The sequence below is a fragment of the Mesoplodon densirostris genome, chromosome 4 (genome assembly GCF_025265405.1).
Source record: "Mesoplodon densirostris isolate mMesDen1 chromosome 4, mMesDen1 primary haplotype, whole genome shotgun sequence".
In the NCBI taxonomy this organism is placed as follows: domain Eukaryota; kingdom Metazoa; phylum Chordata; class Mammalia; order Artiodactyla; family Ziphiidae; genus Mesoplodon; species Mesoplodon densirostris.
Window position 1 is genome coordinate 35,708,130 of NC_082664.1, and position 22,971 is coordinate 35,731,100.

General features: G+C 46.4%; 1 protein-coding gene across 5 annotated transcripts in view; it reads left to right on the forward strand.

The window, feature by feature from the left end:
- ZFYVE26 (zinc finger FYVE-type containing 26) overlaps positions 1 to 22,971 on the forward strand; it is a 65,151-nt gene that overhangs the window by 20,088 nt on the left and 22,092 nt on the right. For 4 of the 5 annotated variants that reach the window (XM_060095946.1, XM_060095947.1, XM_060095949.1 and 1 more), the window contains exons 15-29: positions 2,025 to 2,226; positions 3,435 to 3,698; positions 6,437 to 6,556; positions 6,651 to 6,815; positions 7,374 to 7,592; positions 8,209 to 8,311; positions 9,111 to 9,856; positions 10,747 to 10,943; positions 13,133 to 13,237; positions 14,783 to 14,905; positions 15,302 to 15,478; positions 16,827 to 17,073; positions 18,147 to 18,245; positions 20,317 to 20,480; positions 21,540 to 21,676. In XM_060095946.1, the coding sequence (XP_059951929.1) occupies positions 2,025 to 2,226; positions 3,435 to 3,698; positions 6,437 to 6,556; positions 6,651 to 6,815; positions 7,374 to 7,592; positions 8,209 to 8,311; positions 9,111 to 9,856; positions 10,747 to 10,943; positions 13,133 to 13,237; positions 14,783 to 14,905; positions 15,302 to 15,478; positions 16,827 to 17,073; positions 18,147 to 18,245; positions 20,317 to 20,480; positions 21,540 to 21,676 (3,068 nt within the window). The remainder of the gene's footprint in view (positions 1 to 2,024; positions 2,227 to 3,434; positions 3,699 to 6,436; positions 6,557 to 6,650; positions 6,816 to 7,373; positions 7,593 to 8,208; positions 8,312 to 9,110; positions 9,857 to 10,746; positions 10,944 to 13,132; positions 13,238 to 14,782; positions 14,906 to 15,301; positions 15,479 to 16,826; positions 17,074 to 18,146; positions 18,246 to 20,316; positions 20,481 to 21,539; positions 21,677 to 22,971) is intronic. The other variant, XM_060095948.1, reaches the window with a different exon arrangement.

Consider the following 22,971-nt stretch of genomic DNA (forward strand, 5'->3'; position numbering starts at 1 on the left):
TTATGCGGGCCTCTCACTGTTGTGGCCTCTCCTGTTGCGGAGCACAGGCTCCGGACGCGCAGGCTCAGCGGCCATGGCTCACGGGCCCAGCCGCTCCACGGCATGTGGGACCTTCCCGGACCGGGGCACGAACCCGTGTCCCCTGCATCGGCAGGTGGACCCTCAACCACTGCGCCACCAGGAAAGCCCATAAAACAGTTTTTTAACAAGATAAAACATTCGGCCACAGTCGAGACGTTGAAATATTTTTGTTTCTTTCCTTGTAGTCCTTCTCTGAACACATATGTGGTTTTATATAGTTAGAAATCACTATGCAAACAATTTTTAATAATAAATAGAATGCCAGTTTAATATACAGGAAGTGTAGGGAGCTAGCAAATTAGAATGTTGTGTAGGGAAAAGTGCAGGGAGTAGAAACCAGAAAGACTGTACTCCCGCTGAGCTTTGGTGTCCTCATCTGAAACTTGGAGTTAAATATAATACCTGCTTGTGCTACCTCTTGGAATGTTAAGCGGATTATGTGCAAGCTGTGAGAAATACAAGAGTCCTCTGCTATTGTTTAAATTTAAAAGCATAGAAGCCCACTCTTCTAGTTTTTAAAACTCTCTTGATATATTTATAACGCTTGCACTGGTCCCTTAACACACAGGTCAGAATTTTTCTTTCATGTGAGTTTACTTGTTGAGGAATAAATCATGGAAACATCTAGGTGACTGGATAATTTTTACTTAACTTCCTCTGACACATTTTAAATCCTGTACTTTAATGATAATGATAATTCTATCCCTCTGGGAAGGATAGGACCCTCACCAGCCTTTCTGACCCCCAAACCAAGAGGAAGTCAGTTGTGAGTCCCCTGATGCTTTACCGCTAAATGTCCTCACTTCCTCTTCCTTTCCTGGGGCTTTGACCTTTTCTTTTTCTCGTTTTTCTTTTTTTTTTTTTTGCAGTACGCGGGCCTCTCACTGTCGTGGCCTCTCCCGTTGCGGAGCACAGGCTCCGGACGCGCAGGCTCAGCGGCCATGGCTCACGGGCCCAGCCGCTCCACGGCATGTGGGATCTTCCCGGACCAGGGCACGAACCCCTGTCCCCTGCATCGGCAGGCAGACTCTCAACCACTGCGCCACCAGGGAAGCCCCTCATTTTCTTTTTTAATAAAAGGTTTTATTTTTAAACCTGGTTACAAGCAAGTTGTGCCTATTTATAAGAAAATACCAAAAAGTATTAACCAGAAAATAAAATTACTTTTAACCTATCGTCCAGAACAACCAATACTAAAGATAAAAGCATATTTTTGCCAATGTTTTTCCAAGATGTATGTGACTTTTATATAGAGCCAAGACCATTTTGAATCTAAAACTTAGTGCCTTTTTTACATTATAATATAAGCATTTGCCTAGTAACTGATTTTAGTGACCTTATGATAGTCTGATCTAGTAGCTGCATTTGACCATTCCCTGTTAACTCACATTTATTTTCAACCTGGTAATAGTTGTAGTAAAGAGTGTCAAGATTATCACCTTTATACATTGACTTTTGAATTATTTCCTTCAGAAAGTTTTTCATAAAAACGACTGAGTCAAAGAATATAAACATTTTTAAAGCTCTGTAGACTGCCAAATTGCTTTTCAAAAAGGTTGTGACAGTTCATTCCGCCACCACCCCCTGAGGGTTTATTTTCACACTTTGTCATTATGGTAGATGCAAGGTAGTATTAATGTTAAATTCCCTGAATTACTGGGAAGGGAAAACATTTTTTACCTGTGTATTAGTCCTGTATATTTTCTCTTTGAAATTGTCCTCATCTTTTGCCTATTTTCTGCTGGGGCTTCAGTGGCCCTCTTGCTGACTTTTATGAGTTATTTCTACATTTGACCTACTCTTTGAATGTCCAGTGTTCTTCCAGCCCCACAAAGCAGTTGTCTTAGGGCCAGAGTCTGATGACTAGCAAGATCTCAGATCTGTAGACACTCTCCACCTCAGTGGGCCTGCTGCAAGCCACACTCCTTCCTCTCCTGTGGCAGGTGGTGTTCACATTCAACCTGAAGTCCTCGCCCAGCTCCGGGGAGCTGCTGTTCATGGAGCGCTACCAGGAGGTCATCCAGGAGCTGGCCCGAGTAGAGCACAAGATCGAAAACCGGAACTCGGACGGGGGTAGTGGCACCATCCGAAGAACAGGCAGCGGCCGCTCAACTCTGCAGGCCATTGGCAGCGCTGCAGCCGCAGGTCTGGCTTCCCTGTTGCCAGGTGGTGAGGGAGCTGTGGGAGGAGGGTATGGGGGAAAAACCACCCAAATCAGAGGCTCATCATGAAGGTGAGCAGAAACCTAGAGTAGGATGCTTGCCTTGAAGAACAGCAGTCCTGACACCTCCAGAATCATTTTCTAGCTGTGCCCAGCCTCGCCGACCATGGTGGTCACTTACCTGCCCCTCGAGCTCCTCCATTAAGCTTGTCCCACGTGACTTACACTGAAGCGTGTGAATGCAGTTTCCACCATGTGTTTTGATGGCCATTAATCTTGGGATTTGGAGAACTGATTATTTTCTTCCCATGTAATCATTCAGGGATAAAGCATATTATTCTACTTTTCTAGCAAGTGAAGAAGTTCTATCTAACACCTGTGGCCTGGGATTCACAGATGTCAATTCCCACCCTTGGCTGCACTGCAGAAAGGGCTCATCATTTCATTATTTCTTGAAAGTGGAATCTTGTCCCATATTTTTACATCTCTTGCTGGTCTAGGCTCTGTATATCAAGTTACCATCGCTTGTTGCTCCTTCTGTAAGCTCCCAGAGATTTTCTTTACAAATTCAAAAGAATATATGCATATCCTTTTTGTTTTTAATATAAATGAGCTCTTCCAACAAGTACTATTTTCTACCTTGCTTTTTTAGTGATGTATTTTAGAGACCTTTTCTGATGAGCACACACAGACCTACCTCATTTCATCCTACTTTTAGACCCCATTTGGATCTAAACTCCACCTTTTTGAGTTTCTCTTGGTCTTTCTTTCCGTGCCATTGTTTTGATGCCCTAAGAGTGGGCTATAATGATGGTCTTGATATTCATAGATGGTATACTGTGCAGAAGGACCTCAGACATTTTTTTTTTTTTTTTTTTTTTTTTTTTTTGCGGTATGCGGGCCTCTCACTGTTGTGGCCTCCCCCGTTGCGGAGCACAGGCTCCGGACGCGCAGGCTCCGGACGCGCAGGCTCAGCGGCCATGGCTCACGGGCCCAGCCGCTCCGCGGCATATGGGATCCTCCCAGACCGGGGCACGAACCCGTATCCCCTGCATCGGCAGGCGGACTCTCAACCACTTGCGCCACCAGGGAGGCCCTCTCAGACATTTTTTAAATCACTACTTTTCAAAATAAAAGTGCTAGTGAGAGTCATTTTAACCTCTTGCCTTGTATCCCACTGCTGGGTGTCCAGGGATGGTATTTTACTCCATCTCTGATGTGACTGACAAGCTGCTCAGCACCTCGGGAGACCCCATCCCCACACTCCAGGAGGACTTCTGGATAAGCAGTAGCTCGGTGGAGCCCACTACCCCCCTGAGAGAGGTTCTGGAAGACCTCAGCCCCCCAGCCATGGCTGCATTTGACCTGGCTTGCTCTCAGTGCCAGCTCTGGAAAACCGGCAAGCAGCTCTTGGAAACCGCTGAACGGCGCCTGAACAGCAGCCTTGAGAGTCGGGGTGAGTGTGCTGCTTTTGCTTGATCCCTTAATTCTCAAATGAGGAGATGGGGTTCTGAGATGCTTAATAATCGTGCAAGAAGAAAGTTATCGGGGAAGGAGGGGCGGGGAGAAAGGATTATTAGTTCATTTCCTCATGTCCTGTCTGGCAACTTAAATATAGTTTACCGAGAGTCTCGCCTTCTTAACAGATATAGCAAATTCCAGTCATTTGGGGAAATTCTCTTCTGGTTTATAGATAAATTCAAGGAAGAAATATACATTCAAAAATGGTACCAGGGCTTCCCTGGTGGTGCAGTGGTTGAGAGTCCGCCTGCTGATGCAGGGGACGCGGGTTCGTGCCCCGGTCTGGGAAGATCCCACATGCCGCGGAGCGGTTGGGCCCGTGAGCCTTGGCCGCTGAGCCTGCGCGTCCGGAGCCTGTGCTCTGCGACGGGACAGGCCACAACAGTGAGAGGCCCGCGTACCACAAAAAAAAAAAAATGGTACCAATGGGGCTTCTCTGGTGGCACAGTGGTTGAGAGTCCACCTGCCAATGCAGGGGACACGGGTTCGTGCCCCGGTCTGGGAAGATCCCACATGCCACGGAGCGGCTAGGCCCATGAGCCATGGCCGCTGAGCCTGCGCGTCCGGAGCCTGTGCTCCGCAACGGGAGACACCACAACAGTGAGAGGCCCGTGTACCGCAAAAAAAAAAAATGGTACCAATGGAATTTGTGCCCTTAAACTGCATACCTCCTCCAGAGTGAATCCCACTTAACCTAAAAACTGAGTCTCAAGCTTGTAAACCAGGTATAAGGGAAAATGTAGTGGATCACAGTTGGAGGGAGGATTGTACCTTGAGGTTAATAATATCCCAGAATGTGTATATGGAATTCTTGGAGGAATGAAGGTAGAGGAATGTGAAGAAAGAATTAGGCAAAGTTCCACTCCCCACCCATCCTTGATACACACACCCAGCATTGGAAGGACTGACCAGGGAGAGAGAAAGAAACATGTTCTCTCTGAGTCATATGGAGGGAGGAATGGTGAATAGATATGACATGAATAGCCTCCCTTAGGTTCAGTGATTCGATGGGTGAACTCACAGGACTCAGCATATAGTCATACTCATGGCTATGAATTATTTTTTTTTTTATTTATTTTTTTTTTTTGCTGTACGCGGGCCTCTCACTGCTGTGGCCTCTCCCGTTGCGGAGCACAGGCTCCGGACACACAGGCCCCGCGGCCATGGCTCGCGGGCCCAGCCGCTCCGCGGCATGTGGGATCTTCTGGGATCGGGGCACGAACCCGTGTCCCCTGCATCGGCAGGCGGACTCCCAACCACTGCGCCACCAGGGAAGCCCGGCTATGAATTATTTCATCAAAAGGACACAAAGCAAAATTAGCAAAGGGGAAAGGTTCATGGGGTAAAGTCTGGAGGAAATCAGACACAAGCTTCCAAGAGTCCTCTCCCACTGGAGTCACACGGGATGTGCTTAACTCCTCCAGCAATGAGTTGTGACAACAAACAAGTGTGAAGTGTTGTCTACTGGAAGCTCATTAGTGAGCCAGTGCCCAAGGTTTTTATTGGGAGCTGGTGACAGAGGGACCCTCTGCCCAGCATGTACCAAAATTCCAGGCTCTCAGGAGGAAGGCAGGTGTTCAGCATAAACCACATTGTACAAACAGTTTAGGCACAATCAGTCGCTCTCATCATTTAGGGAAAGTTTTATATCAGTGTAGGAAACCGTTTACCAGTCAAGTTCACAGACACCAAGCAGGGACCAACCTTGCAAGCAGCCCTTTCTAAGGATAGCAGTCTCAGCCCTGCTGTGTTGACTCTATTCTGCACACCCTTCCAAATCACTTCTGAGCTGTTGATTTAAAAGTCCTTTAACGTTGACACAGTCCTTCTAGGAAAGTATGCCGTGGCATACACAATGCTGTTTTGGTTTTTTTAGGGTTTTGGGGTTTTTTTTTTTTTTTGCGGTATGCAGGCCTCTCACTGTTGTGGCCTCTCCTGTTGCGGAGCACAGGCTCTGGACGCGCAGGCTCAGCGGCCATGGCTCATGGGCCTAGCCACTCCACGGCATGTGGGATCTTCCCGGACCGGGGCACGAACCTGTGTCCCCTGCATCGTCAGGCGGACTCTCAACCACTGCGCCACCAGGGAAGCCCCACAATGCTGTTTTTATCGAAAAATTTCCCTCTCCCTCATCTAGTACTTATATTCTAAAATGAATGGAGATATTATCCAAGCTATTAATAATATTCAAGCTGATCGGTTTCATGCCAATCAATCAGGAATTAACTTAGTACCTACTGCATTTCCAGATTATCCCAAGTATATGGGAGTACAGGAGAGGTATAAGGAATAATCTCTGTCCATAAGGTTATTTATAGTCTAGTCAGGGTGTCAAGATACAGATAAGATCCCAGCTCAAATTCTCGGCTGAAGGAAGTAGCAGGGCAAATGCACAAGAAGTGCCTGATCAGCTTGGGACAGCGATTCCCTAGGAACGCCAGAGCTTCTGGGTCTGCTGCTGTGGACAGCTGAGGCATCTTGCCAGAGGTAGCCCTGGAACAGCAGGCATGGAATAAGCCAGGTATGCTGGTTGTCATGAAAAATGGCACAGCGTATGTTTCTTCCTCAATATTGGAGAAGATGAAACTTCACAAGTAACTACAGGACTGAGTGTCAATCTCTGAAAGTACCTTATTTTTTTCTGCATTCCTTCTCGATTCATCCTGTTTCCAGGTCGCCGGCTAGACCACGGATTCCTCAGTGCTGATGGCATTCGAGGTTTTCCAGGCGTTCTTCAGCAGATCAGTAAGATTCTCAATTACCCACTTCTGTCAGCCGGACAAATCAAATCAGGTGAGCTGCTTTACTACACCTTTTTAACCTCCCAGCCTCGGAACATGAGGTCAGCATCAGACCTCACTTTTTCTTTCTCATTTGCTCTCCGTAGAGAGTGCAGAGGAAAAGGGGGGAGGTCCCCCACGGTGCAGCATTGCTGAGCTGCTTCAGATGTGTTGGCCCAGCCTCACCGAGGACTGTGTCGCTAGCCACGCTACCCTCTCCCAGCAGCTGGAGCAGATCCTTCAGTCACTGAGAGAAGCACTGGAGCTGCCAGGTACAGGCCCGACTGCGTGGTAGCAGATGAGGTTGAAATGGGGAGAGGACACAGTGGAACGGGAAAGAGTGCTTTGGAGCAGAGGCTGAGGACCCAGACGTGGGCCCTCCCAGCCCTCTAGTTAACCAGGGCCTGTCTCACAACTAATTCCACCTGTTTCCCCACCTCCTAAGTGAAGGGCTGCTTAGCACTCCAGTAGCTGGCACATTTTTCTCATTCCTTATGAGAGATATACCCAGAAGGGACTCCATAAACATTGATTAACCCTTCCGCAAAAGAGTGCTGTGAGCTTCACAGAGCTGTTCCACCCGAGACATGGGTGAAAATGGAACTCTCCACCCTGATTTCTCCAGACTCAAAGCTCTTCCTGGCTGAGAATCACTTGTATAAGCAACCAACTTAGGATTTTATAACTGCCTTGTCAGCGTAGCAGCCAGGCTATATAGGATGTCCCACACAGTGTACAGAGGCCCAGTTCCCATATTGTTTGGAAACTGACCCAAAGCCAGATGCAGAGACTCAACACTACATGCTTCTTCCTTTCATAACTCCTCCCAGAGCCCAGAAGTACTCCACTCACCTCCCTGTTGGAGCAGGTAGCCGAGAAAGCTCTGGAGGCAGAGGCCCACCCTGTGTATATCCAGACTCAGCTTCTCCAGAAGAACCTGGGCAAACAGATGCCAGCAGGCGGCAGGCAGACTGACTACATGGGCACCTTCTTCAGGTACTGCAGCACCCTGGCTGCCGTTCTCCTGCGGAGTTTGAGCTCTGAGCCTGGTAAGTAGCAAGAAAGAGAAAATAGAGTCAGGACTGGCCCACAGGTGTTTAGGGGCAAGGAAGAGGAAGGCGCACACTGAAGAGGTTCTGGATACAGCAGTAGCCGAGGACACTACATATGAAGTCCTCTCTTATTCACCTCTGTGTTTGATTCACCTTTGTCTCCTTGATGCCTCGTACAATGGTACAGCACATGAGAGTATTCGATACATTTTGATGGCATTAATGACTCAAAAATACCTCTCCCAGATCTTCGATCTATTGTGGACATGAGGACCGACCAGGGGAATTAAGCCTCTGAGTCGAGTGCCAGATTCTTACTCAAGTCCGCAGAGCGAGTACTACCTACACTTCAGTCATATCGAAGGGAGCAGTATGAGCTGTCTGTGGCTAGGCCTGCTCACTGAAGTCTGTCTGTAGTTGGAAGTCTTTAGAACAGTGGTAAGGCGTAGATAAACCTGTGGTCAGCATCATGTCAAGAATACCTTTTACCTAGAAAGATATCAACAGAAGGGCTTTCCATGTAGTTTTGACACTACTTTTTTATTGATTCTGGAAAACAGCACTCTGAATGTTGCAATCAGTGGTGCAAAGATCACTTTCTTTACCTTTGCAGATCACGTGGAGGTCAAGGTGGGAAACCCCTTTGTTCTCCTGCAACAGAGCTCTTCCCAACTGGTGTCACACCTCCTGCTTGAGCGACAAGTTCCTCCAGAGAGGTAGGAGCCAGGCCTGGGCCTTCCTAATTGTTCATCAAGGAAACCAAGGGCTCAGTGGGGCTGTGTTTGAGTTCAATACAGGAAGTTGAGATTTCTTCCAGAGTTTTCCCTTAATTTGCATTTACTCTTATACAAGCTACATTAAAATTCAGTGTGCCTCATTTCTTTCTCTCTCTCCACCTCTAATGTTTATATTGCAAGTATAAAATTAAGGGGTGACTCTTCACTTATGAGTAGGCAAAAATCCAAAACTTTGATAGCACATTAGTTGGCGAGGCTGTAGGAAAACAAGCGTTCTCACAGATTGCCAGCAGGATATAAATTAGTACAGCCCCTGTGGGAAGGCAGTTTGTCCATATCCACTAAAATGACAAACCACATTTTTGACCTAGGAGTCCACCTTGGAGAATTTATCCATTGTTATAAGTATGAAAAATGCTGTATGTACCAAGTCATTTTATTATAGCCTTGTATGGCATAGCCGTTGTCCGCTAATAGGAGACTAGTTAAATTCAGTTTCTTCCGCATAATGGAACGCTATGTAGCTGTAAAAGAAGAATGAGCGGCTTCTCTGTAGAGGGCTATGGACAGATCTCCCAGATTTTTTATTAAGTAAAAAAGCAAGGGGCAGAGAATTGGGTCTAATAGGCTGCCTTTTGAGTTAAAAAGAGAGGGGGTAGGGGGAACAGTTAGAGAGTCTACATTTACATTTGCTTGTTTACACATAAAGAAATTCTGAGACTGGGTGATGGTGCCCAGGCCCTGAGGCCTTACATGCCCTTTGCTCCTCTCCCTCCAGGCTGGCAGCCCTTCTGGCCCGAGAGGGTCTCAGCCTGAGTGTGCCACAGGTCATTGTCAACTGCTGCTGTGAGCCCCTTGCCCTTTGCTCTTCCCGTCAGAGCCAGCAGACATCATCCCTTCTGACCCAGCTGGGCATCCTGACCCAGCTGCATACCTCCCACTGCCTGGAGGACCTCCCACTTTCTACACTGAGCTCCTCAAAGCCAACTGAGAATCCCACGCTGGAGAGGAAGCCCCCCTCCTCCCCGAGGGATTCGTCAGGCCCAGCCCTCACCTCCTCTGCCTTGGCCTTCCTTAAGTCCCGCTCGAAGCTGCTGGCTACCGTGGCCTGTCTGGGGGCTTCCCAGGGGTCAAAGATCACCAAGCCCAGCTTGTCTTGGAAGGAGCTTCGTGGCCGCAGGGAGGTGCCTCTAACTGCAGAGCAGGTAGCTCGGGAGTGTGAGCGCCTCCTGGAACAGTTCCCTATGCTTGAGGCCTCCCTCCTAGCTGCCTGGGAGCCCCTACGAGGGTCCTCCAAGCAGGGGCAGAGTCTGGCAACAAGTCTCTGCGGCCGGGCCAGTCTCTCTACCGTCCTCCTGGGCCTGCATTCTCCCATAGCCCTGGATGTGCTCATCAAGGCCTTCGAGGAAGCCCTGGTGGCCAATGATTGGCACCGGGCCCTTCAGCTCACTGAAGTGTACGGGCGAGATGTGGACGACTTGAGCGGCATACAGGATGCGGTCCTGAGCTGTGCTGCGGCAGGTGGTGAGCAGAAAGCCGTGCCTCCCTCCTTCACCAGTGGTAATAGTATTGGGCATTCACTGAGTGGATCACCGCATCTGATGCTCACAGTAACTCTAGAGAAAGGTGCCACCATAATCTCGTGATACTGAGAGGTGAATGAGGCTCAGAGGGTAGGACACTGCCCAGGATAGTCAGTGGGAGAGCAGAGCTTAGAGCCCAACTCCATCGAACTTTAGGACGGGCACTCATAACCAGTATTCTCAACCCTGCATGGCAGAATCGTTGTGAAATTCTATAAACTACAAATATCAGAGCCCCATTTCCAGAAGCCCATGATAGGGTTCAGGCAAGTGTTTGCTTTAAAGTAGGGGTCAGGAAAGTTTTTCTGTAAAGGGCTTTGTAGGCTATACAGGCTCGGTTGCAGCTACTTGGCTCTGCCATCAAAGCATGAAAACAGCCATAGACAATACATAAACGAGTGAGCGTGGCTGTATTCTAATAAAACTTTATTTATAAAAACAGACTCTGGGCCTGTTTGACAGCTAGCTCCCCAGGAGACTTTGATATGTACCCAGAGTTGAGAGCAATGACCTACAGCCGTCCACTAGGGGGAGCAAGAGCTGGGCGGGCTGTGGGGAGTGGAGAAAATCTTTCCTTTTTCTTCCTCTCCTTTCGCCTTTTCTCCCTCTCTTCAGAAAGTCCCGTGACTATGATTACATTTGCATAAAGAGAAACAGGGTATAGTATTTCTCCTATAGTGTTCCAAGTGTAAAAATTAATTCAGGTCAGAAAGATCTTCAGGATCCTCCAAGCTCCTGTTTTGTGAAATTGAACAAAGCCCTTCCCTTAAGAAGTAACCTGGACTCTTGAGCTCCGGCGCCAGCCTTGCTGAGCATCTTTTTGTCTTGTAGTCAAAGAAGGTTGGCAGTACCTGTTTGCTGTGAAGGATGCATCTCTGAGAAGTCGGCTAACACTGCAGTTCGTGGACCGGTGGCCCCTGGAGTCATGCCTGGAGATCCTGGCCTACTGCATTTCAGACACAGCTCTCCAAGATGGGCTGGAGTGTGAGCTACAGAGAAAGCTAGCAGAGCTGCTGGTGTATCAGAAGGTATAGGATTCGGCATCAAGAGAAAGGAAATAGCCTTCTCACTTTATTACCACCTCCAGCCTATTCTCATGTGATGGTGGAATTTTTTTTTTTTTTTTTTTTGCGGTACGTGGGCCTCTCACTGTTGTGGCCTCTCCCGTTGCGGAGTGCAGGCTCAGCGGCCGTGGCTCACGGTCCCAGCCGCTCCACGGCATGTGGGATCTTCCCGGACCGGGGCACCAACCCGTGTCCCCTGCATCGGCAGGCGGACTCTCAACCACTGCGCCACCAGGGAAGCCTGATGGTGGATTTTAAGAAAGAAAATCTGGGGCTGGCTTTTGCTCTGTATCTTGCTTCTGCTCTGTATCTGGCTTCCATTCTTAGTTGAAGAGCGAGGGAGCCTCTATCTGGTTCCTAGTTTATTTACTCCTATAATTTTAAATATGTACAGGTCAGACAAGGATTAAAAATTCATAATAAAATTAACACTGGAATGATGCTTTACAGTCCACAATGCCTTTTTCACATGTACAGGCACACCTTTTTTTTTTTTTTTTTTTACTGCGTTTTGCTTTATTGCACTTTGCAGATACTGTGTTTTTTACAAATTGAAGGTTTGTGGCAATGCTGCATTAAGTAAGTCTCTTGGCACCATTTTTCCAACAGCACTTAACTCACTTCATGTCTATGTGTCACATTTTGATAATTTTCACAGTATTTCAAACTTTTTCATTATTATTATATTTGTTATGGTGATCTGTGATCAGTGAACTCTTTTTTAACTATTTTTAAAGATTTATTTATTATTTATTTATTTTATTTATTTTCGGCTGCGTTAGGTCTTAGTTGCGGCACGCAGGATCTTTTGTTGCAGCGCGCAGGCTCTTCATTGTGGTGCATGGGCTTCTCTCTAGCGGTGGCATGCGGGTTTTTTTCTTCTCTAGTTGTGGCATGCAGGCTCCAGAGGGAATGGGCTCTGTAGTTTGTGGCTCGTGAGCTCTAGTTGAGGTGCACGAGCTCAGTAGTTGTGGCATGCAGGCTTAGTTGCCCCGCAGTACGTGGGATCTTAGTTCCCTGACCAGAGATCGAACCCACGTCCCCTGCATTGGAAGGTGGATTCTTTACCACTGGACCACCGGGGAAGTCCCTGTGATCAGTGAACTCTGATGTTGCTATTGCAAAGACATTATAACTAGATGAATGCTCAAATTAATTGCTAAAACTAATTTTTTAGCAATAAAATATTTAATTAAGGCATGCACATTTTTTGTAGGCAATGCTATTGCACAATTTATAGACTACATTACATTATAGTATAATGTAAACATAACTTTATTTGTACTGGGAAACCAAAAAATTCATGTGACTCACTTTATTATAATATTCACTTTATTGTGGTGGTCTGGAACTGAACCCCCAGTATCCCCAAGGTATCCCTGTATATTTGAGCTCTCTGTATGTTTTGTGTATATTGTGTCTTGTTGTTCAATAATTTTTATAGAATTTAATCTCTTATGTCTTTTTTAAAGATTGTTTTAAACTTAAGCTAAATTTCAAGAGCCATTTTGAAAGGGATGCATGAGAGTGACAGTTTCACAGTGAAAAATTCTTGGATATATGTGTCATATTCAAGACCAAGAGGCTCAGGAAGACAGATTTCGATGGTACAGCTACATAACAAGTATACATAGATGCTAATTTTTCCATGTGTGCTTGGAACCGAACAGAGCCCAGAGCCCAACCAGGGAAAGTGAAAGTGGCAGGTGAAAAAGATTTTCTTTCCACTCTTCCATAGCAGTTTTCATGCAGAGCTAAAATGCTTCATGAAAGGTGATCCCACAGAGCATTCAGGACAGAAGAATAACCTGTCTAGAGTTTTGAGCTGGAGGGGCAGGCGACAAGTGACTCCAGAAGACTGAATAAGCTGCAAAGCACAGAAGCCTCTGAGAATTGTCCTCCAAGTGAAAGGCCCCAATCCTGGCCTCCCCACTCAGCCTTTGCTCCCTGATTATACTTGCTGGATAGGTTCTCTCACCTCTCCAAACACTCTTTGTCCCATTCATTCTAATCCCTCCTCTGTCCTGGCAAGTTCTGACAGCCTGACTTTGGGACAGAGACCTGAGGATGGCCCATCCCTGGAAACTCCAATGACTTGTTCCTGAGCAGAGAAATTGCAGTGTGGTTTGATAGCTTTTTCTGTCTTTCCTTAGATTCTAGGTTTGCAGGCTACCCCCATGTGGTGTGACTGGCAGACCCTGAGGAACTGTTGTGTTGAGGACCCATCAACTGTCATGAATGTGATTCTAGAAGCCAAGGTACCATTTTCCTGGGTACTATTCCCCTTCCTCCTCTTTCCAGAGTTGCTATTCCTTAGCTGGTTATGTAGACCTCTTTCCGTGTATCAAGGTTCACATTTTTTTCTATAACTACATAACACTTTTTTTCTCTCTTTTGTGTGTGTGAAACTTACCAACATACGTAGAAGAATAGAGAATAATACAGTTGACACTTCTGTACTATCACCCTTGTTTTCATACACAAGATTTCCTACACTGTTTACACTAGGTACAGAATGTATACCTAGCATTGGAATTGCTGGATCATGAGGCATGAGCATCCTCACCTTTTCTAAGATGTTACAACATTGCTCTTCAGATCCGTCGTCCTGTCCCTGTTATTCTCCCACTCACAGTTCCTGTGGTTCCATCTTCTTAGCAACTTTGGCATTGTCCAGCTTTTCACTTTTTTGCCAATAAGATGGTATGTCATTGTGTTAATTTACATTTCCATGATTACTAATGACCTTGATTATCTTTTCATGTGTTTATTGGACATTTGTGTGCTAAGGAGACTTTTTTTTACCCTTTAAGGAGCTGATATACCATAGTTCAAAATGTAGATGTATTTATTCAGATGTTCATTCATCCGGGAAACCTTTATTGACTGTCTGTTATTTACCACTGTGCCTAGATGGTGTTGAAACAAAGATAATTAAGCTTAGTCCTTGCCCTTGTGCAGCTCACATTTTGGGAAAGGAGGGAGCAGGGCGGGGCGATGCGAGACACATCCCTGGGTGATTGCGATATACCAAGTGACCGAAGTAAGCCCAGACTATGGCGGGAGCACAGCCAGGTGCCTAAGACAGCCCAAGAAACAAGGAAGCATCCTGAAGAAGGTGGCCCCAGGCAGAGTTGTGGGGAGGGCCTTCCAGATGCCATCATGTTAGAATACATGGACAAAGCTCTGGGAAGCTATTTAATCCAGAGTTCACAAATTTGGTGTTGGAAGGGGGAGTAACAAGGGGTGATATCAATGGAATCCAACCCCAACATGTTTGTTAGGCTCATGTAGTATTGCTCTGCAGAATTTTTAGTTTTTCCTATTGATTTCATTGCCAACACTGTAAAATAGGGAATTGTTTAATTTAAAAAAATTTTTTGGCATTTTTAAAAGTCTGGCACCACTGGGCCTGCACATTCATATGGCAACAGTCAGAGCTGAGTAGGCACTGTCTCCTTTGGACCGTCTTCTCGGTCTTCCCCACTTCCTTAGTATCTTCCCAGGGCTGACACCAAGTGTCAGTAGCTGTATGTCATCTGTTTCTTTTTTATAGTAGAGCTAAAAGAAAAGGGACATCCTGAACAGTCAGCCTACTTGGATCATTTTCATAACTTACCTTGCCACTCTAGTCCTTTATGATCCCACTTTAATCAATCCCACAGTGAAGTTCCCATCAGCGCTTCCCAAACTTTCCTGGGGCTTTAGCAGACTCAAGACTGCTGAGAAAAATCAGGCAAGAGCTGGATGAGTGACAAGGCCAGGAATTTAAAGGGATTGAAGGCATGTGTGTTTCCTTCCAGGAGTATGAGCTGTGTGAGGAGTGGGGCTGCCTATACCCCATTCCAAGGGAACATTTAATCACCCTACATCAAAAGCATCTTCTCCACCTTCTAGAAAGAGGCGATCATGAAAAGGCTCTGCAAGTAAGCCTCCAACTCTTCCCAGTTTTCTTTTGGCAGGGGACGAGAAGGTTAGTCAAATCAGGTGGCTCTGTTCCTGCTGGATCCCATGCAAAGCATTCGCAGTCTCAGATCTGCCCCTCCGTGTCCTTCAGGAGCTGGTTATAGTCCTATAGGTGCCTATAGGTGCCTAGCCCTGCATTAGGTGCCAGATGGGCAGTTGGGTCCAAGACTCTGCTGATCTCTGGTCCTGTCAAAGCCATCATTTGTGAAGCTTTGGGGGCGGTGAAAAAATGAGTGCGGAGAAGGGGTTAATCCACAGTGACTAAACCTAAAGTTTCTGTTCTCAAACAAAACAAGGCTGGACTAAGAGTTCTTCTACAGGTCTCACCTTTCTCCTCTACCTTCCTCCTGCAACAGCTCCTGCGAAGAATTCCTGACCTCACCATGTGCCTCGAGGTCACAGAGCAGTCCCTCGACCAGCACTCTAGCTTAGCCACTTCTCACTTCTTGGCCAACTACCTCACCACCCACTTCTATGGAGAACTGACCGCTGACCGACACCGTGAAATCCAAGCACTGTACATGGGATCCAAGGTCAGGAGGAGAAGGGGGTGTTGGGAAAGCATGCCTGAGGGAGGGACTGCTGGCCCATCTCCCACTTCAGAACTTGCCCTTCCAGGCACCTGCCATCCTTGACCTGTGGTATATAAAATCTTGACCCTAACAGCCCACCACATCCCTTAGGACTTACCGTTCTCTTACTGCTCCGCCTCCAAAGTGAATTTTACTGTCCTCTTAAATTCTCTTTATGCTTTCCTTGGCATCTGCTATACCAAGGCTTCTCAATTCTGACCATGAATTAGAATCACCTGGACTTTCTCAAAATAGCAGTAGTTAATCTCCACCCTAGAGTAATTAAAACTGAACCCCTTGGGACAGGGCCTGCCTATCTTCCAAAAGGATTCTGATGCAAGGATTTAAAAGTACTGCTTTAAATCCTTAAAACTACTTTGTGCTAAAGGAAAAGGGTTAATTGTCTAGGCAATGAGATAAGTCTTTACCTTGATGTGTAACCTTGGAGACACTAATAGAAGAAATTATAAGCTAGAAAAAAGTAATCCAGTGAAGGAGAGTTTGGGGAGAGATAAGGCCTTCTAACCCTCTAATAATGATTCTGATTGGAAGTCATATATACTGCCCCCTGAGTGTAGAACTTGCCCCATGAATAGAATGAGTGCTGGGAGAGCCATGGATATGACCACTAGCCTACTTGCTAAGAGTTCAACTATGTAAAATGATTCTAGAGGATACACATTTTTTTTTTTGGATGTACTATACCTAAATGGAATCTTTGAAAATTGGCAATGAGCAGAGCCAGTGAATGTATTTCAAGCCCAGTGATAACAGCCTCTAGGAGGAATTTAGTCATCATTCACCTGTAGAACACTGGAGGTGCCAGGTTTAGTCCACCTTATATTGCTTATTCTAGTAAAGCCTCAAATGGACAGAATGGTGGCTTTAAGGATCAGGCAGGGGTCAACTATGCCTGGTTGGTCTAGGCCAGGGGTCAGGAGACCACCACCTGTGGGCCAAATCCAGTTCTCTGCCTGCTTTTATAAATCAGGTTTTATTGGAACACAAGCCATGTACATTCATTTACCAGTTGAGTAGTTGCCACAAAGACCTTATGGCCTATGAAGCCTAAAATATTTACTATCTAAACCTTTATAGGAAAAGTTTGCCAGCCCCTCTTCTTGATTGCCACCTGGAGGATTTAGAGAGGAGTCCAGCCTTGCTTCCTAAGAGACTCCTAGCCAGTTTCAGTGGTTGGCCAAGTGCCCTTTGGTCCCAGATACCCTTCCCCCTTCCCAGTAAGAATCTTGGCTTTCTTCTGAAATTCGTGTCCTGTTTCCTTCACTCTGTGGCTCTGCCCCACACCCAGGTCCTGCTAACCCTGCCCGAGCAGCACCGGGCCAGCTACTCCCACTTGTCCTCTAACCCCCTGCTCATGCTGGAGCAGCTGCTCATGAACATGAAAGTGGATTGGGCCACCATGGCTGTGCAGACTCTGCACCAGCTGCTGGCCGGCCAGGAGATTGGCTTCACCATGGACGAGGTGGACTCGCTGCTTTCCAGATACGCAGGAAAAGCCCTGGACTTTCTGTACCCTCTGCGGGAGAAACGCTCAGGTAACTGCCAGCATCCTCGATGGGGGTTCTACATGGAGAAGGAGATACCATGCTACATTCTTAGTTTCCATTTTTCCTCTTTTATAATTTTGAGTTGATTGAGAGTGAAAGGATACACTTCAGGAGAGATAGCTCTTTTATATAGGAGAGATCTCAGTCTTGGAGGAAATGGCAGGCTAACCAGAATGAAAGGATGGTAGATAACCATCACGAGCATAATAATATAAAGGTTCGGGGAACAAAACATGTTGAGGGGTACTTCCCTGGTGACGCAGTGGTTAAGAATCCGCGTGCCAATGCAGGGGACACGGGTTCGAGCCCTGGTCTGGGAAGATCCCACATGCCGCGGAGCAACTAAGCCATGCGCCACAACTATTAAGCCTGCGCTCTAGAGCCCGCAAGCCACCACTGCTGAAGCCCACATGCCTAGAGCCCATGCTCCACAACAAGAGAAGCCACCGCAATGAGAAGCCTGCGCACCGCAACGAAGAGTAACCCCCACTCGCCGCAACTAGAGAAAGCCCACATGCAGCAATGAAGACCCAACGCAGCCAAAAATAAATAAAAACAAAAACAGAAAAGCATGCTGGGGGTGGTCTCTGTCTGGCCTTGGTGCACTGGGCTCTTAAGTGCCATCATTTTGTACTGAGCATATGCGCTATTCCCAGGATCACATCAGATGTCACTAGTGTGTGAACTGACTCAGCCTCTTCTAGAATGAAGAAAATGAAATAAATGGGGGCTGATGTTCCCAGCCAGCTTTTTTTTTTCTTATTCCCTACCCTCCAGGACCACCATTTAAATGTCTTCTACTTCCCCCTGGGCATCTTTAGATTTACTTTGTAAAATCCTAGTGTCTACTTCATTTATCTCACGTGCCTAACATAGTTTGTTTATTGAGGCATTTAAGAAGCATGCTTGCTGTCGTCTTAGAAGTACCTCTGCCATTGTTTGCATACCTAGTAGAGTCATGGGATGACAGCGAAACCAACAGGGCTTTGAACTAAATGCCTAGCACAGCAAGTAAGGATGTTTATGATAGAACAATCTGTCAACATTTTCCCTCCCTACAGATCCTGTGATTTACCTCCAGGAAGTTGTCAGCCCAGCTTCAGACCTCGAGACCTTGTCTAGGTCACCATCAGCGGAGTTCTCTTCTGTTGCTGCTCCTGGTAAGGACAGGTTCTGAGAGTTACCCATTTTTCAGTTCAATCTTGCCTTACTCTGATTTTCTGATTCTTTTGCCTCTTTTTTCATTTCCAGTCACAACATTCTTATTAATTGTTTTTCTTGATTCATTCCAGCTTTTTGTATCCCAGAAAATTCAACATACAATCGATTCTTATTATTTGCAGTAGTATATCTATGAAGGCTCCACAAACACTAAATTAGCAAATACTAAACCATTGCTCCTAAGGAAAATACGTGCACATGTGTGTGTGTATACATGTGTGGACATGCATACACACACACACATACACACATTTCACATACATTATAATCTCAAATTGGAAACAATTCATCCCAGTAGATTCTATTTTCTTTATTTTACAAAAGAGAAAAAGCGGTTCAGGGTGTTAAAGTGACCTGCCTGAAGCCACGCCATTAATGAGTGCCTGATGAGCCTTTGGGATTCAAACCCTGTCCAACTAGCCCCAGAGTGGAGCTTCTTACACTACCCTGCTGCACTGTCCCCTACCATCTGCATCCTCTGGTCATCTCTGTATGAGAGCTGAGATAAGAAAGCAAAACATTACCTTGTTCAACTCCAGATGAGAAGCTGTATACCAGGCAACTCAAATTATTCACCACTCTGTGCATGTCTGCAAAAGCAATGCAAATATTGACTTTGAGGTTACAAACAAATTTTAGCGAGTAGGCAACTTCACAAATAAGGAATCTACTAATAAGGGGAATCGACTTATTTAGTCCTTATGTTCATTCTGACCCTGTCCTGCAGGTAGTTATTTATATCTGTCACCCACACAGGGTGCAAGGTCCTTGAAGGCCTCTGCCATGTCTTTGTCACCCCTTTTCACCACCCCTCTTCTCCCACAGTCTCCTGACTTTTGCCCAATGGCCTACACTCAGAAGCAGCTCAGCAAGTGTTTGTTTTGCCCACAGTTAGGAGAGCAAGCTTCTGGGGAGAGGTCGACAGCCCCTCTTCTTCTGGGTGCGGCTAAGAGTCACTGTGTTTTCCATTTCTCTTTTTCTGTGACCTGCCAACATCGTTCTGCTAGTTGACAAGAAATCTCCTTAGATATCATAAAACAAAGACCATGGCATTTCGTGGCCATGCTTTGAGAATTAGCCATGCTTCACAATAATCAGCAGACCTGACAGGAGGGCTCAGACGTACAGGGATATGAGCAGCTTCACAAATCTGCATAAGGCAGCCTGAGCAGCTTTGGTTTACTTAATTTTTTTAACTTTTTATTACAGAAAATTTCCAGTACACAAAAGTAGAGAGACCAGTGTAATGAAGTGTCACATACCTAGTACCCAGCTGCAATATTTATCATGTCAGTATGACCATTCTTGTTTCATCTTTACCCCTGTCCCTCTACTGGATTATTTTGAGACAAATCCTAGATATCATACCATTTTGTTTATAAATAAAACAGGGTATATCTCTAAAAGGTAAGGACATTTATAAAACAAAACCATGACATCATTCTCATACCTAAAACCAAATGAATGATTCCTTATTATTATCAACTCTCCAGTCACTATTCAGATTTCCCCAGTTGTCTCATGAAGATTTTTTTTAGAATTGGTCTTTCTAGAATCAAGATGTAAATAATGTCCACATGTGGCATTCGGCTAAACTCTCTCTTAAATCTGTTTTAATCAGTAGGTTCCCCAACCTCTTTTTATCTGTGGAGGAAACTAGGTCATTTGTCCTTTAGAGCTTCCCACACACTGCATTTTGCCGATGGTCACCCCATGGCAATCTGGGTCTCCATCCCCTGTGTTTTCCAGTACGCTGGTAGATAGATCTAGAAGCTTGATTTGATTCAGGCTTAATATTTTTTGGTTAGTATATTTGATAGGCGGTCATGTGCCTTCCATCAGGAGACGCACAATGCTCTTTTTGCAGTCAGCCATCAATGATCAATAACTGGATCTCTGATATCAGTAGAGGTTTGTAAAGTGGTACAGTTCTAACTCTCTCATCCCTTCTTTGTTTATTAGCTGGATTACTGATCACCTTTTACTCTGACTTGTGGCTTTGACTCCCAGGTGTCTCCACTGTGCATTCCCCCATTCCGAGGGAGAGGAGCTTCCCACAGAGTCAGCCGCCCCTGGAGTTTGTGCCCCCAGCAACGCCCCCTGCCAGGCACCAGTGGGTACCGGATGAGAGTGAGAGCACCTGCATGGTCTGCTGCAGGGAGCGCTTCACCATGGTAAGCAGCATCCGTCTCCGGCTTTACCTGCAGGAGAAATTAAAGGAAAGCTCTACTTCCTGAGCCTGAGTTTATAGTCACCTCCTGTCCCCAAGGGGATATGGGTATGTTCAGAAGAACTGACTACCAGATCTAAGGCTCTGGGTTTATCTTTGACCTGAGCTGAATATATTTTCTGAATTTAGACAGATGGCAGACACCCTCAAGGAGCCTTAAATTCTAAAATCTCCGCCATTCTCATGAAATAAATAAAAAGAGCCAGAGTGGTATTGCATGGGAGGAGTCACCGACTGTCGGGGCATCTCGTTTCTAGCTCCTGTGTCTTTCGCAAAAAGACGGGTGACCTGGTAATGGTTTTATGTGCTGGCGCCAGGTGACCTCAGTCCTAATAGCAGCACTGCCTCTTACTAGCAATGTGACTATTAACTTTCTCGGTCTCAGATGCTCACTTGTAAACAAGGGATGATAGGTTATTTGGTTCATGGAGCTATAAACACTAACTACAGTAACCAGTGTTACCACACTGAACACAGTACCTGACTGGCACAACAGCTCAGCTGATGAAAAGGATGATGATGTAACTCCTCTGTGTCTGTTTCCTCCTCGTGTATAAAAGCGGTGTAATATATCTATCAACCTCTTATGATGAAATAAGGCAGTATTTGTAAAAGCATCTTGAAAAAAGGACACTTTTTCATCATCATCAATACCACGTAGACATGTGATCCTCACTGGCTGAGAAAGTCACTTCTTCCCCACTGCTTTTTGTGGTGTCTTCACACGTTTCCTCCACAGACAGACAAGACTTGTCAGGAGCTGTTGAAAAACCGTCCATGACTTGGACATCTTTGCCCATCAGAAGAGAGAGATCTTTAAATGTCAGCTTCTTGAAGGCAAGGACTAGTGTGTTCTTTCTCAATAGAGGCCCAAGCACGTGGTATTCTTAGTAAGTCACAGGTGGCCAATTCCAAGGATGAATGGATTGACGGGTGCTCACAGGTCCTGCCATCTCACCTTCTCTTCCTCCCTCCTCCTTCTCTTCCTGATGACACTCCTCAGTTTAACAGGCGTCATCACTGTCGCCGCTGTGGTCGGCTAGTGTGCAGTTCCTGCTCCACTAAGAAAACGGTGGTGGAAGGCTGCAGAGAGAACCCTACTCGCGTGTGTGACCAGTGCTATAGTTACTTCAACAAAGAGTGAGTGTCCTGCAGCGGGGCCGCCGCTGCTATTGACCACTGCACCCTCCCCCGGGTCCTGACACTCCTAGGGGTCTCATTATGGAAAGCGTCTCAAATCTGAGCAGTTACAAAAAGTTTTCATTTCACATTCACACTGAAATGCCATTAACTCTACAGTGTAATGTTTGACCCTGGTCAGAGAGACTTCTAAGAGAGGAAGTAGGGATGAGTAGAAGCAGAGATCAGAGCTCTTACATGATGTTCTCTCTGGGATCAGGACACTTAGTTCTTCGGCCTGTCCCCTAACTGAGGCCATGGATCTTAGTTCGCCAACAACCTCACCTCTTTTCCAGCCACTCTCGCTTCAGTTGGTCTCAGCTGGACTCCAAAAGACACGTTCAGCTACTGAATGCTGGGGCCTCACTTGCATCAGCTCTCACTGAGCTCATCATTCTGGCTTGTTATCCACAACTAGAAGAGCCCACACACTTTCCTGTGCACAGTTCAGCTGGGAACAAGCCTCAGAACATGCCTCTGGCAAGACAGGTCAAGACTGTGTTTGCCAGCCCAGTATTGCTCAATTTTTTCTACTACTTCTAGCAGCAGAGGGTGAAACTAAGACTCCTAGAGCATGTGGGAATATGAGCCAAAGCAGCTATCCAAGAGCAAAATTACTTTGAGTTCTTCATGTTTTACTAACAGACTTAAAGGGATTTTACATTCTGCCCAGTAGCTCAACAGCATTTTTGTGTTTCTTTTTTTTTTTTTTTTTTTTTTTTTTGCGGTACGCGGGCCTCTCACTGTTGTGGCCTCTCCCGTTGCGGAGCACAGGCTCCGGACGCGCAGGCTCAGCGGCCATGGCTCATGGGCCCAGCCGCTCCACGGCACATGGGATCCTCCCGGACCGGGGCACGAACCTGTGTCGCCTGCATTGGCAGGCGGACTCTCAACCACTGCGCCACCAGGGAAGCCCTGTGTTTCTTTTACTATGAACATTTTTTAACATTATTTACCATGGTGATTACTGACCTGACAGGAAGGAAGACGTGCCGTGTTCATACCACAGTTTCTGTGACCCTGGCATACCACTGCCTCCCTCGGGGTGGGGGACAGGGAAATTACCCATTTATCATACTGCTGAGATTTGAAATGAGCAGTTGGTATCCGTGAGGCTTCTTTCATTCAGCAATCACTGAGCAATAATCACTTTGCCCTCGAGGAGCCCCCATTTTAGTGGGGAGACAGCCAAAACACAGACCACAGAGCCCTTGGGTAAGTGCCGTGTGGAGACACACCCAGCTTAGCCCAGTGAT